This window comes from Spea bombifrons, chromosome 11 (assembly GCF_027358695.1).
Source record: "Spea bombifrons isolate aSpeBom1 chromosome 11, aSpeBom1.2.pri, whole genome shotgun sequence".
NCBI classification, from domain to species: domain Eukaryota; kingdom Metazoa; phylum Chordata; class Amphibia; order Anura; family Pelobatidae; genus Spea; species Spea bombifrons.
In genome coordinates this window covers 5,530,546-5,543,029 of record NC_071097.1, presented here as the reverse complement: position 1 = coordinate 5,543,029, position 12,484 = coordinate 5,530,546, and the positions used below count along the sequence as shown (strand labels likewise).

Genomic DNA, 12,484 nt, shown 5'->3' with positions numbered 1-12,484 from the left:
ACCCGGGAGATGGATGTTTGTTTAATAAAGAGCTTCTCTGTGAAAACTGAACATGATACTTTTTTTGTTCGGAAATTGTACACACACACCACACATACATTTATATAAAATTTGCCATGAAAAATTCCCAGTTTACTGAACAAGAATATACCCTACCAGTAAAACTGCTATCCCCCCCAGATTTTTAGGGGTTCCTAAGCCCATGACTGAGGGTTAATTTAATAAAGTTAACTAAAGGTGCAGTTAGAGGTAAAGCAATCTAAAGGTGGACAATCTAAGGGGAATCTAAATCCTGGGGGCAGTGAAGATTATTAATGTATTTATTTATTAAAGTGTGGTGTCAGTGATATTCTCTGAATGGTTCGAATCTCTGAACGATTCTCTGCCTTCAGTGACATCGCTAGAGTAGGCAGGCAGGAGGGTTCATTGACGCTAATGAAAGGGGCGGGGCCAAACGTTAGTTTGACTGCAGGGAGGGACTGGGGAAACAGTAACTCCTATGAGTCACACTGAGTGATCCGAAGATTCGGATCATGAATCGGATCATTTCAATGACCGACTCGAAATGATCCGATTCACTTTACTGATCCGAACTTTGCATCACTACTTTGGGGTATAGGAAGGGTTAATCCCTTCTTAGCAATTAAGCTTTCAGAGGCAAGGGAGATGTCTACAGTGGAGCTACTCACGGGTCTCTCTCAGTGATTATCAAATTCATTAATACGCTCCCCAGACCATTGCCAGCTACACGATCATCACACAGCTGAGGGATTCCCCGGCTTCTGCCACATTAATTTGCGGTAAACCACAATTTCCTATGCAATGCTGCCACCGTGTGGTAGCACTTGTCCACCCACCTTTCTTGAGAACCATATTTATCCGTGTAAGTGCTGGCAGCTTTGCCTCGAATTTTAGCCCTGAAACGGGGTATGGTGTATAATGTAGTTTGTATGAATGGTGTTTAGCCACCGTGAAGCTCAGCAACTAAACATCGGGCTGAAAAACTGCAGTGGAAAGCAGTTGCCTTTAGGGAAGTTTGCAGCAAGTTTATAGCAAGACAGATATAGCTTGTTCCAGAGATTATGGGTGGCTCTGAAAAGAGCCTTTGGTGGTGTTGGCTAATTGCCCTGCGGTTACCGATTACCGCACTCACTTGCTCTTGGCAGGCTTGTGGCTCTCGGTCTTCTTGGGCAAGAGCACCGCCTGGATGTTGGGTAGAACACCTCCCTGAGCAATGGTGACCCCTCCGAGCAGCTTATTGAGCTCCTCGTCGTTACGAACGGCGAGTTGCAGATGGCGAGGAATGATACGGGTCTTTTTGTTGTCGCGTGCAGCGTTACCAGCCAGCTCCAATATCTCAGCAGTCAGATACTCCAACACCGCTGCCAGATACACGGGTGCGCCGGCTCCTACTCTCTCGGCATAATTACCCTTGCGAAGAAGCCTATGCACACGGCCGACAGGGAACTGCAGACCAGCTCGGGAAGAACGTGTCTTCGCCTTAGCACGAACTTTCCCACCTTGTTTTCCTCTGCCAGACATGATATCTCTCGACAAACCACCACCCTGATAACCGACTAAAAAGCACGTTAAAATGAAACGCCGCTCACTTACCCAGCTATTTGTAGCTTCCCCCCGTGACGCTCTTCGTCACTGATTGGTTCCTTTTCAAAACATCCAATCGGGTGGACATAGTCTGAGACACCAATCGGTGTAGGCACTGCGGTTCATGGGCGGCCACATCTGCACACGTGACAACCTCATCGAATCGGACGCGAGACAGCAGAACGGCCTTATTTGCATGCGGTGCCTATAAAGGGAAGGGCCCAGCGAAGCAATGCTTCAGTGTTCATCACCTTTTCCTGCGTTGCGTGTTGAAAAGGAAGCAGACGCGATGCCTGATCCAGCGAAATCTGCGCCTGCTCCGAAGAAAGGCTCTAAGAAAGCTGTTACGAAGACTCAGAAAAAAGACGGGAAGAAGCGCAAGAAGAGCAGAAAGGAAAGCTACGCGATCTATGTCTACAAGGTACTGAAGCAGGTGCATCCAGACACTGGCATTTCCTCCAAGGCCATGGGCATCATGAACTCGTTTGTCAATGATATCTTTGAGCGCATTGCCGGGGAAGCTTCACGCCTAGCCCATTACAACAAGCGCTCCACTATCACTTCTCGGGAGATTCAGACTGCTGTACGCCTCCTCCTTCCTGGAGAGCTGGCCAAGCACGCTGTGTCAGAGGGCACCAAGGCTGTTACCAAGTACACCAGCGCCAAGTAAAGTTCTCTTTGTTCTCTCTATAAACAAAGGCTCTTTTGAGAGCCACCCACACGGTCTGTCTCAGAGCTATGTAAATCATGTAGCCCCTTTTGTTGGACTGCTAGCTCTGGGAAGAGCATTTGTGAGCATTGAAATGTGCTCCTCACTCCTCCAGATCTGCTGGGGTATTGTGCCTGTCAACCAGACTGCCTGGCACGAGAAGCCCAAGGTGAAGGGGCTCCTGTAATGGCAACGATCTGTACTCTGATTGGGTATTCCAGGTAATGGCTGATTTCTCCTGCTGGGACCCAAGAGATGAACCCCTTCACCGTCAAAAAGAACCAGCGTTGCAGAGAGAAGGGGCTGCTTTACCACTGCGGCTAGCCCAAGCTGAGCTACATCGTGGGTCTATTGTCCTGAAAACAGGATAAGACATGAGGGGACGACAAAGTCGTAATAAAAATCACACACATACTGGGACATACAGAATTCAGATAACTACCACAGACGGCGCCTATTAACCCTGGGACGTGTCGGCCCCTATTCAAGCGAGGCCAGCCTTTGGAGGACACCAGCTGCCGATCTCAGCACATGTTCTGCCAGTAGCTCAATCTATAGCCAGACACAGCCACTGTTAAGCTGGTTATTTCAAGGTGTGCATAGAAAAGCGCGAACAGACTCTGGGACAGCATGATCATAGCCTAAGAGAGTGTGTGGGTGGCTCTGAAAAGAGCCGTTGGATGTTTCCGGATGACGAATCAACAAGTTTAACCTCCGAAACCGTACAGAGTACGGCCTTGGCGTTTCAAGGCATACACCACGTCCATAGCGGTAACGGTTTTCCTCTTGGCATGCTCAGTATAAGTGACTGCGTCACGAATCACGTTCTCCAAAAACACTTTGAGCACACCACGGGTCTCCTCATAGATCAACCCAGAGATACGCTTTACACCTCCTCTGCGAGCCAAACGGCGGATAGCAGGCTTGGTGATGCCCTGAATATTATCCCGAAGCACCTTCCTGTGCCTCTTTGCGCCACCTTTCCCGAGTCCCTTACCTCCTTTGCCACGGCCAGACATGATCACGTTTACTCCACGAGCTCCACAGCACAATACTCGCCTACGGCCGGCCCGCTTTCTTTTATGCGTACTGGACGGACCTGATGGGGAACCGCACCATGCTGCCTCAAGGGGGTGTTGCTTTTTGATATATATGCTTATCGTTGGTTGGCTGGAGAAGCTTCCAAGCGTGCCTCAGCCACCGATTGGCTATTTAGGAATATCAAAAACCTTAATGCTTTTTCTCCCTCACCGCCACGTGATCGCTTTCGACGATCCCTCATTTACCACTAGGTGGCAGCATTTCGCTGTAAATAAACGCTAAACGGAGACCAAGATAAAGGCGGGCTTTAAGAAAACTACACCACAGACGGAACCTAATAACCCTGGGCCGGCCCCCCTTCAAGCCAGCCATGGACCAGCCTTTCTAGTTCTATACACTCGCACTCACGTTAAAGAAATAGTATATACATCATTAATACACAGTGGTGCATGCACACAAACACATTCTCACGCTTAACCCTTTCCTCACTAACGTATGCTCACGCGCAGGGCCGGCCCAAGGCAAAATGCCGCCCCCCCCTTATCTACCCTTCCTCTCCCTCCGTCCCTGCCGCCCCCCCCCTTGTACTTACCTTTCGGCAGTCCTGTATAAATATTAGGCTATTCTTAAATAATAATAAATGATTGGGTTATATAAATTTATAGATTAAGTTTAAGGGTAAATTAATCTTTAATAGGTGATACCGTATTAAAGAATTTATTTTATTAATTGTCTGTATTCATTATTTAATTTATTTATTATTTCACACCTCTTGGGTGCTGTTCCCTGGCAGTTTTTGGGGGGGGGGACTACACGGTGAAAGAAATTCAACTGCTTTGGAGTTAGATTCTATAATTAGAAGTGTGATGAGACGTTTACGCGCAAACGGTAAATATATTTTCCTTTCAAACCCCCCTCTCCCTGACTGCAAATCCAGCGATGCCCCGGCGATCGGCAGCATGGGGAGGTTTCAGAAACGGCGTCCAATCATAGACTCGCAGGCTACTGCTCATGAACCAATGAATGTGCGGCAGCTCGTCTATAAAAGCCAAACTTCTGGAGGTTTAACTCCGTGTTTACGTGCGATTACAACTGTTTTCTGGCGGGATCCAGGCATTGAGATGGCCGAGACAGCTCCTTCCCCGGCGCCTCCCCCGGCAGAAACCTCTTCCAAGAAGAAACAGCCGAAAAAGCCGGCAGCTGCAAAAAGCCGTCCTGTGAAGTCCGGTCCCAGTGTCTCCGAGCTGATTGTGAAAGCGGTCTCTGCGTCCAAGGAGCGCAGCGGAGTGTCTCTCGCAGCTCTTAAAAAAGCACTCGCTGCTGGCGGCTACGACGTAGAAAAGAATAACAGCCGCCTGAAGCTCGCTCTCAAGGGTCTGGTGTCTAAAGAGACCCTGATCCAGCTGAAAGGAAGCGGTGCCTCTGGCTCTTTCAAGCTGAACAAGAAGCAGCTGGAGAGCAGAGAGAAGACATCAAAGAAGAAGAAAATTCCCGTAAAGCCTAAAAAAGTAGCCCCTAAGAAGGTTGTGAAGTCGCCCAAGAAAGCCCCTGCAGGAGTGAAGAAAAGCCCGAAAAAGATCAAGAAACCGTCGGCCGCTGCCAAGAGTCCCAAGAAGCCTAAGGTTGTTAAAGCGAAGAAAGCTGGCAAGAGCCCAGCTAAGAAGGCCACAAAGCCCAAGGCAGCCAAAAGCACCGCTAAGCCCAAGGCAGCCAAAAGCCCCGCTAAACCCAAGCCTGCCAAAAGCCCCGCTAAGCCCAAGGCAGCCAAAAGCCCCGCTAAGCCCAAGGCTAAAAAGGCAGCCTCCAAAAAGTGAGAAGGGGGGGCGTGGGTTTTGCAGCGCCTCTGGTGTGTGCTTTCCCACTTAATTCTTCACACAAAAGGTTCTTTTCAGAACCATCATATCCTCCGAAAAAAGAAAAAGCGTTTAATCACCCGGCCGCGGCTATGTGGGCCACCCGCTGTAAGCCTAACCCCATACTTGTGTGTTATGCATGGATTCACATATTCGGCCAGCGCTCTCGCTCTGAGCCCTGTCTGTAACATAATAGAGATAAGGGGCGGGCTTTGCCGTTACTCGTTATGCCCAGCCGGGGACTCGGCCGCTCAAGGGCTCGCTCGGTAGTGGGATAACTGTGTGATATTTCAAGCTTGGGCGCGAGCAACAGGGTTAATTTCGTGCATGCGAAGGGAGACACAAAACACAAGCTCGTTTGAGTGACAATGTGGTGGCTCTTAAAAGAGCCTTTGCGAGGGGTGAGGGGGGAAAACAGTGTTCGCCCACACCACGTTTCCTTAGGCACGTTCACCTCTGATCCTACGAGCCAGCTGAATGTCTTTTGGCATGATAGTAACCCGCTTAGCGTGAATAGCGCACAAGTTGGTGTCTTCAAAAAGCCCCACGAGGTAAGCCTCGCTGGCTTCCTGGAGAGCCATAACAGCAGAACTTTGGAAACGTAGATCGGTCTTGAAATCTTGAGCAATCTCACGCACCAGCCGTTGGAAAGGCAGCTTTCGGATAAGCAACTCAGTGGACTTCTGGTAGCGGCGGATTTCCCTAAGAGCTACGGTGCCCGGGCGGTAGCGATGCGGCTTCTTCACACCACCGGTAGCCGGAGCGCTTTTCCTCGCAGCTTTGGTCGCAAGCTGCTTCCGAGGAGCTTTTCCTCCGGTGGACTTACGGGCTGTCTGCTTGGTGCGAGCCATGCTGATGCGTGCAGAACTGATTCACTGACGAATACAACAGAACTGTAACGATTCTGTGGCCAACTCAACCCCTTTATAGAGTAGCCGTAAATGTGATTGGATACGCTTAATCACGCCCCTCTTTTTCATAGGCTAGGACGATGGTTTGAAAAAGCCCGCCTTTGATCAAGAGACTTCGGTGTGGAGCGTTATCTTTTTATATATTTATTTTAATTACATGCTCGAATCGTTCATTTATTCGTTAGCTGCCGTTCTTTTTTATTTATTTCTTCTCCTCTCTTTTGGTCAGCCTCCTACCTAGTGAACCTGTGTACTGGCTGACCGTTAACAGCGATACGGCAAAAGCTAAAAGCCCGCCTTTATCTTGGTCTCCGTTTGGCGTTTATTTACAGCGATATGCTGCCACCTAGTGGTAAATGAGGGATCGTCGAAAGCGATCACGTGGAGGTGAGGGAGGCAAAAGCATTAAGGTTTTTGATATTCCTAAATAGCCAATCGGTGGCTGAGGCATGCTTGGAAGCTTCTCCAGCCAACCAACGAAAAGCATATATTAAAAAAGCAAGGCAGAATGGTGCAGTTCCCCATCAGGTCCGTCCAGTACGCATAAAAGAAAGCCGGCCGGCCGTAGGCGAGTATTGTGCTGTGGAACTCGTGGAGTAAACGTGATCATGTCTGGCCGTGGTAAAGGAGGTAAGGGACTCGGGAAAGGTGGCGCAAAGAGGCACAGGAAGGTGCTTCGGGATAACATCCAGGGGATCACTAAGCCTGCTATCCGCCGTTTGGCTCGCAGAGGAGGTGTAAAGCGTATCTCTGGGCTCATCTATGAGGAGACTCGTGGTGTGCTCAAAGTGTTTTTGGAGAATGTGATTCGTGACGCAGTCACTTATACTGAGCATGCCAAGAGGAAAACCGTTACCGCTATGGACGTGGTGTATGCCTTGAAACGCCAAGGCCGTACTCTGTACGGTTTCGGAGGTTAAGCTTGTTGACTCGTCACACTGAAACACCCAACGGCTCTTTTCAGAGCCACCCACACGCTCTTTTAGGCTATGATCATGTTGTCCCCGTGTCTGCCCGCGTTTTTCTATGCACGCCTTGAAATAACCAGCTTAACAGTGGCTGGGTCTGGCTATAAATTGAGCTACTGGCAGGATCGGAGTGCTGGGAGTTGGGCCCGTTTGCAGAACATGTGCTGGGATCAGCAGCTGGTGTCCTCCAAAGGCTGGCCCATGGCTGGCTTGAAGGGGGGCTGGCCCATGGCTGGCTTGAAGGGGGGCTGGCCCATGGCTGGCTTGAAGGGGGGCTGGCCCATGGCTGGCTTGAAGGGGGGCTGGCCCATGGCTGGCTTGAAGGGGGGCTGGCCCATGGCTGGCTTGAAGGGGGGCCGGCCCAGGGTTAGAAGGTCAATCTGTGGTGTAGTTCTCTTACTCTGTATGTCTCAGTATGTGTGTGTTTTTTATTATGACTTTGTCGTCCCCTCATGTCTTATCCTGTCCGTGTGCCACATGTCCGCACTACCGAATCATGTCTTAGTGGGGTGTTGTGGACATGGATTGCGTCGTCCATTATTAGTGATTCACGTCACAGACGCAACATCTGTATCTCCCTTTGGATAAACCACTCCCCTAACTGTGGCATATATTACAATATCAATTAGTTCTATTGTTTATACTTCTATTGTTTAAGAAGTGCATTGCCTCTACCAGCAGGTAGCACTAGAGAGTGAGTGATGTGTACATCTATTGTTTATGTAAGACCATAGATAATGGCTACCTACATGAAAAGCCATGTGGGCTATACCAGGAACAATGGGATATCAGGAACTCCAGGAAGACGGGGGAGGAGGAGAGGAGACTGGAAGGACAAGAAGGAAGCAGCATGGCAGAAGCTAAGGGAGCTGTGAAAGTTTGCCAGAGAAAAGTATGAAATAGAAAGCTGCTCTTCCATCTTGGGCTAGTTAAGCGCCAAGAAGCTAGGACTAGTTTAGTGCCTAGTATTGTAACTAAGAATTAGAAAACTACTACTGAAAAAATCCTTTAAAGTCTTCTATATGATCCTGGTATCTAGAGCCATTTTGGAAACTGAGCACCAAAGGAGTCATTTGATATGCTGATACTCTCTGAAGTTAAGTACATATGTTATTACAATGTTATTAGAATATAATTGTTGACTGTCTGTAACTATGTTATGGTAACCTTTTTTCGATATATTGTTTTTACCGCTAGAGGTATTAATAAAGTATATCATTATATATCATAACATCTGTTGGTATTCGTCTTTACATAATTTAACTGTATTCCTGAATCAAATTTATTGTTGTATTGTTAGATGTGTTTTGTCTAAATTGTGTATTTAAATATTAGCATAATTTTGCATAAAACAGGCCACGACCACAACATGGGGTAAGACTCGGCGCTGCCCTTTTCAGGGCGGTAGAGCGCTGCATTGCTATACTTCCGTATACTACAGCGCCACCGAGGTTTCTGAAGAGCTGTGTCCTCTGCTAGGATCACGCATTTTCCTTTTCAGGGCAATAGCCCCACTGTGTAGCTCAGCTTCGGCTAGCCGCAGTGGTAAAGCAGCCCCTTCTCTCTGCAAAGCTAGTTTTGTCTGGCGGTGAAGGGGTTAATCCCTTAGATCCCAGCAAGAGAAATCAGCGATTAGCTGGAATACCCAGTCGGGATACAGGTCGTTGCCATCACAGGAGCCCCTTCACCTTGGGCTTCTCTTCCCAGGCAGTCTGGTTGATGGGCACAATACCACAGATAACCTGGAGAGCTAATAGTCCGACAAAAGGGGCTAGATCATTCACATAGCTCTGAGACAGACCGTGTGGGTGGCTCTCAAAAGAGCCTTTGTTTAAAGAGAGAACAAAGAACTTTACTTGGCGCTGGTGTACTTGGTAACAGCCTTGGTGCCCTCTGACACAGCGTGCTTGGCCAGCTCTCCAGGAAGGAGGAGGCGTACAGCAGTCTGAATCTCCCGAGAAGTGATAGTGGAGCGCTTGTTGTAATGGGCTAGGCGTGAAGCTTCCCCGGCAATGCGCTCAAAGATATCACTGACAAACGAGTTCATGATGCCCATGGCCTTGGAGGAAATGCCAGTGTCTGGATGCACCTGCTTTAGTACCTTGTAGACATAGATCGCGTAGCTTTCCTTTCTGCTCTTCTTGCGCTTCTTCCCATCTTTTTTCTGGGTCTTCGTAACGGCTTTCTTAGAGCCTTTCTTCGGAGCAGGGGCAGATTTCGCTGGATCAGGCATCGCGTCTGCTTTCCTTTCAACACGGAACACAAGAGAACGTAACGAACACTGAACTGTTACTGTGCCGGGCCCTTCCCTTTATAGGCACCGCATGCAAATAAGGCCGTTCTGCTGTCTCGCTTCCGATTCGATGAGGTTGTCACGTGTGCAGATGCGGCCGCCCATGAACCGCAGTGCCTACACCGATTGGTGTCTCAGACTATTTCCACCCGATTGGCTGTTTTGAAAAGGAACCAATCAGTGACGAATAGCGTCACGGGGGGAAGCTACAAATAGCTGGGTAAGTGAGCGGCGTTTCTTTGTAGCGTATTACTTAGCCAAGTATCCGCGTGATTATTTGTCGAGCGAAAGCATGTCTGGCAGGGGAAAACAAGGTGGAAAGGTTCGTGCCAAGGCGAAGACACGGTCTTCCCGTGCCGGTTTGCAGTTTCCTGTCGGCCGTGTGCATAGGCTTCTTCGCAAGGGTAATTATGCCGAGAGAGTAGGAGCCGGCGCACCCGTGTATCTGGCAGCGGTGTTGGAGTATCTGACTGCTGAGATATTGGAGCTGGCTGGTAACGCTGCACGCGACAACAAAAAGACCCGTATCATTCCTCGCCACCTGCAACTTGCCGTTCGTAACGACGAGGAGCTCAATAAGCTGCTCGGAGGGGTCACCATTGCTCAGGGAGGTGTTCTACCCAACATCCAGGCGGTGCTCTTGCCCAAGAAGACCGAGAGCCACAAGCCTGCCAAGAGCAAGTGAGTGCGGTAATCGGTAATCGCAGGGCAATTAGCCAACACCATCAAAGGCTCTTTTCAGAGCCACCCATAATCTCTGGAACAAGCTATATCTGTCTTGCTATAAACTTGCTGCAAGCTTCCCTAAAGGCAACTGCTTTCCACTGCAGTTTTTCAGCCCGATGTTTAGTTGCTGAGCTTCACGGTGGCTAAACACCATTCATACAAACTACATTATACACCATACCCCGTTTCAGGGCTAAAATTCGAGGCAAAGCTGCCAGCACTTACACGGATAAATATGGTTCTCAAGAAAGGTGGGTGGGCAAGTGCTACCACACGGTGGCAGCATTGCATAGGAAATTGTGGTTTACCGCAAATTAATGTGCAGAAGCCGGGGAATCTCTCAGCTGTGTGATGATCGTGTAGCTGGCAATGGTCTGGGGAGCGTATTAATGAATTTGATAATCACTGAGAGAGAGCCGTGAGTAGCTCCACTGTAGACATCTCCCTTGCCTCTGAAAGCTTAATTGCTAAGAAGGAATTAACCCTTCATATACCCCAAAGTAGTGATGCGAAGTTCGGATCAGTAAAGTGAATCGGATCATTTCGAGTCGGTCATTGAAATGATCCGATTCATGATCCGAATCTTTTGCCCAGTACTTCCCTGCAGTCAAACTAACGATTGGCCCCGCCCCTTTCATTAGGGTCAATGAACCCTCCTGCCTGGCTGCCTACTCTAGCGATGTCACTGAAAGAAGAGAATCGTTCAGAGATTCAAACCATTCAGAGAATATCACTGACACCATACTTTTATAAATAAATACATTAATAATCTTCACTGCCCCCAGGATTTAGACTCCCCTTAGATTGTCCACCTTTAGATTGCTTTACCTCTAACTGCACCTTTAGTTAAGTTTATTAAATTAACCCTCAGTCCTCAGCATTAAATTAACCCTAAACACCCCATTAACCATTACTGCCCCTAAATTAACCCTAAAGACCCTCATTAACCATAACTGCCCCAGCGCGGCTATCGGACCCACGCCGGCTGTCCCGCGGTCCATCCCGGGGGAAGCTTCAACCTACTGCCGCTTGGCTCCCCTTCCCGTCCTACCTCATCCATGTATCACCTGCCCTACCCATGGACTTCGGCTCTCGTAGCCCAGACACCCCCGCAGAGACTGGGGATCCCTTGTCACTGGAGCCGCTAGAGACGTGGCGATCAGGCCGTGCAGCTATCGTACAAACGCCGGCTGTCCCGGGGAAACTTCGATTTGCTGCCGCTCGGGGTCCCTACGGATATTGCGGGGCTTGGTTGCCTAAGCGTGGCGCCGGACCGTCTGGGCAGGGAGGGAAGATGTGTGCCTGATTTATGACCTTTTTATCACCTAACCTGTATATAAGCCTGTGTGTTTCCCCAATAAAGTCTATTACTTCCCTGGAACGTTAGTTTTGTCTAATGCTTCAGGGACCCGCTGGATCACTAATTGTCATTTTCAGGACATTTTCAGGACAATTACGGCACTGTACTCAGCTACGCCTCGGCGGGCTGCGGTGCCGTGAAGCTAGGGTCACCGGACCAGCTCGTGAGCCCTGCTCCGCTAGTGTCGGTGTGACGGACCGACCAGGGACCTCAGGTTCTCATTCTCCACCAAGAGTGACTTCTCCCTTCAGGACAATAATTCCCCGCAATCTGTAGGCAATATCCCCAAGCAAAGTAAAGGGATATCGCTATCCGGTACCCAAATAACCAGGCAAGACTAGTCTTTAGGTACAAGAAAAGGAATAACTGTTTATTATGGGACAGGTGTCGCCTTTTATAGGTAGGGACACCACGAGGGGGGAGGAGCAATACAACAGGACACCGGCACCACTATGTCTGGGAGATAAAGAGCACACATTATCTTTATTAGATTATCTCTCAGACCTTAGTGTGCCGTGTGCAAACTTTTACAAAATAAGGCAATAATATACATTTTTATTAATAACACATTAAAGAGTTTCATGTCACTGGATAACATTAACTGAGGGGTAGGGTGACTCTAGGAACCATCACATTACTCCCCCCTTTGTTTCCAGTGACAGACCCGGCTAGACCCCAACGGGTCGGCTTAGGGCTGTTTCTTTGGTTAGGTGGCTAACTCCGATTGCAACGCGCAAGCATATTCCTGGAGGCCATCGACGAGTCGATCTACCATCCTTTGGAACGTCGCCGGAGCGTTCTTCATCCCAAACTGCATTACCCTAAATTGGTATAGTCCCAATGGGGTGATGAAGGCCGATCTCTCTTACCACGAGAGATGCGGTGTAACAAATCATCTACACGGGGCATGGGGTACGTGTCAGTCACAGTCCGGTCATTGAGCCTGCGGTAGACTACACAGAACCGTGTCGTCCCATCTCTCTTAGCCACTAGGACTACCAGAAAACCCAAGGGGCTC

At 49.1% G+C, this 12,484-nt stretch overlaps 8 protein-coding genes across 8 annotated transcripts; 4 read left to right on the top strand and 4 right to left on the bottom strand.

Annotated features, from left to right (window-relative positions):
- Window positions 1–1,035: 1,035 nt before the first annotated feature.
- On the bottom strand, window positions 1,036–1,562 carry LOC128468932 (histone H2A type 2-B-like). Its single transcript, XM_053450744.1, has one exon. The coding sequence runs from the start codon at window positions 1,540–1,542 to the stop codon at window positions 1,150–1,152; it is 393 nt and encodes a 130-aa protein (XP_053306719.1). The 5' UTR covers window positions 1,543–1,562; the 3' UTR covers window positions 1,036–1,149.
- Window positions 1,563–1,802: 240 nt separating this feature from the next.
- LOC128468874 (histone H2B 1.1-like) lies at window positions 1,803–2,287 on the top strand. Its single transcript, XM_053450693.1, has one exon. It carries the CDS (start codon window positions 1,838–1,840, stop codon window positions 2,273–2,275), a length of 438 nt encoding a protein of 145 aa, XP_053306668.1. The 5' UTR covers window positions 1,803–1,837; the 3' UTR covers window positions 2,276–2,287.
- A 734-nt stretch (window positions 2,288–3,021) lies between these two features.
- On the bottom strand, window positions 3,022–3,365 carry LOC128469011 (histone H4). The gene has a single exon (XM_053450812.1). It carries the CDS (start codon window positions 3,331–3,333, stop codon window positions 3,022–3,024), a length of 312 nt encoding a protein of 103 aa, XP_053306787.1. The 5' UTR covers window positions 3,334–3,365.
- A 1,068-nt stretch (window positions 3,366–4,433) lies between these two features.
- Window positions 4,434–5,255, top strand: LOC128468850 (histone H1B-like). Its single transcript, XM_053450673.1, has one exon. It carries the CDS (start codon window positions 4,477–4,479, stop codon window positions 5,167–5,169), a length of 693 nt encoding a protein of 230 aa, XP_053306648.1. The 5' UTR covers window positions 4,434–4,476; the 3' UTR covers window positions 5,170–5,255.
- Window positions 5,256–5,648: 393 nt separating this feature from the next.
- Window positions 5,649–6,068, bottom strand: LOC128469048 (histone H3). Its single transcript, XM_053450844.1, has one exon. The coding sequence runs from the start codon at window positions 6,057–6,059 to the stop codon at window positions 5,649–5,651; it is 411 nt and encodes a 136-aa protein (XP_053306819.1). The 5' UTR covers window positions 6,060–6,068.
- A 630-nt stretch (window positions 6,069–6,698) lies between these two features.
- On the top strand, window positions 6,699–7,048 carry LOC128469022 (histone H4). Its single transcript, XM_053450821.1, has one exon. The coding sequence runs from the start codon at window positions 6,728–6,730 to the stop codon at window positions 7,037–7,039; it is 312 nt and encodes a 103-aa protein (XP_053306796.1). The 5' UTR covers window positions 6,699–6,727; the 3' UTR covers window positions 7,040–7,048.
- A 1,882-nt stretch (window positions 7,049–8,930) lies between these two features.
- On the bottom strand, window positions 8,931–9,387 carry LOC128468964 (histone H2B 1.1-like). The gene has a single exon (XM_053450771.1). The coding sequence runs from the start codon at window positions 9,318–9,320 to the stop codon at window positions 8,940–8,942; it is 381 nt and encodes a 126-aa protein (XP_053306746.1). The 5' UTR covers window positions 9,321–9,387; the 3' UTR covers window positions 8,931–8,939.
- A 245-nt stretch (window positions 9,388–9,632) lies between these two features.
- Window positions 9,633–10,065, top strand: LOC128468935 (histone H2A type 2-B-like). Its single transcript, XM_053450747.1, has one exon. The coding sequence runs from the start codon at window positions 9,673–9,675 to the stop codon at window positions 10,063–10,065; it is 393 nt and encodes a 130-aa protein (XP_053306722.1). The 5' UTR covers window positions 9,633–9,672.
- The last annotated feature ends 2,419 nt before the right edge of the window (window positions 10,066–12,484 follow it).

Coding starts and splice junctions, on each gene's coding strand:
- LOC128468932 (XM_053450744.1), bottom strand. CDS start 1,542: ATGTCTGGCAGAGGAAAACAAGGTGGGAAAGTTCGTGCTAAGGCGAAG.
- LOC128468874 (XM_053450693.1), top strand. CDS start 1,838: ATGCTTCAGTGTTCATCACCTTTTCCTGCGTTGCGTGTTGAAAAGGAA.
- LOC128469011 (XM_053450812.1), bottom strand. CDS start 3,333: ATGTCTGGCCGTGGCAAAGGAGGTAAGGGACTCGGGAAAGGTGGCGCA.
- LOC128468850 (XM_053450673.1), top strand. CDS start 4,477: ATGGCCGAGACAGCTCCTTCCCCGGCGCCTCCCCCGGCAGAAACCTCT.
- LOC128469048 (XM_053450844.1), bottom strand. CDS start 6,059: ATGGCTCGCACCAAGCAGACAGCCCGTAAGTCCACCGGAGGAAAAGCT.
- LOC128469022 (XM_053450821.1), top strand. CDS start 6,728: ATGTCTGGCCGTGGTAAAGGAGGTAAGGGACTCGGGAAAGGTGGCGCA.
- LOC128468964 (XM_053450771.1), bottom strand. CDS start 9,320: ATGCCTGATCCAGCGAAATCTGCCCCTGCTCCGAAGAAAGGCTCTAAG.
- LOC128468935 (XM_053450747.1), top strand. CDS start 9,673: ATGTCTGGCAGGGGAAAACAAGGTGGAAAGGTTCGTGCCAAGGCGAAG.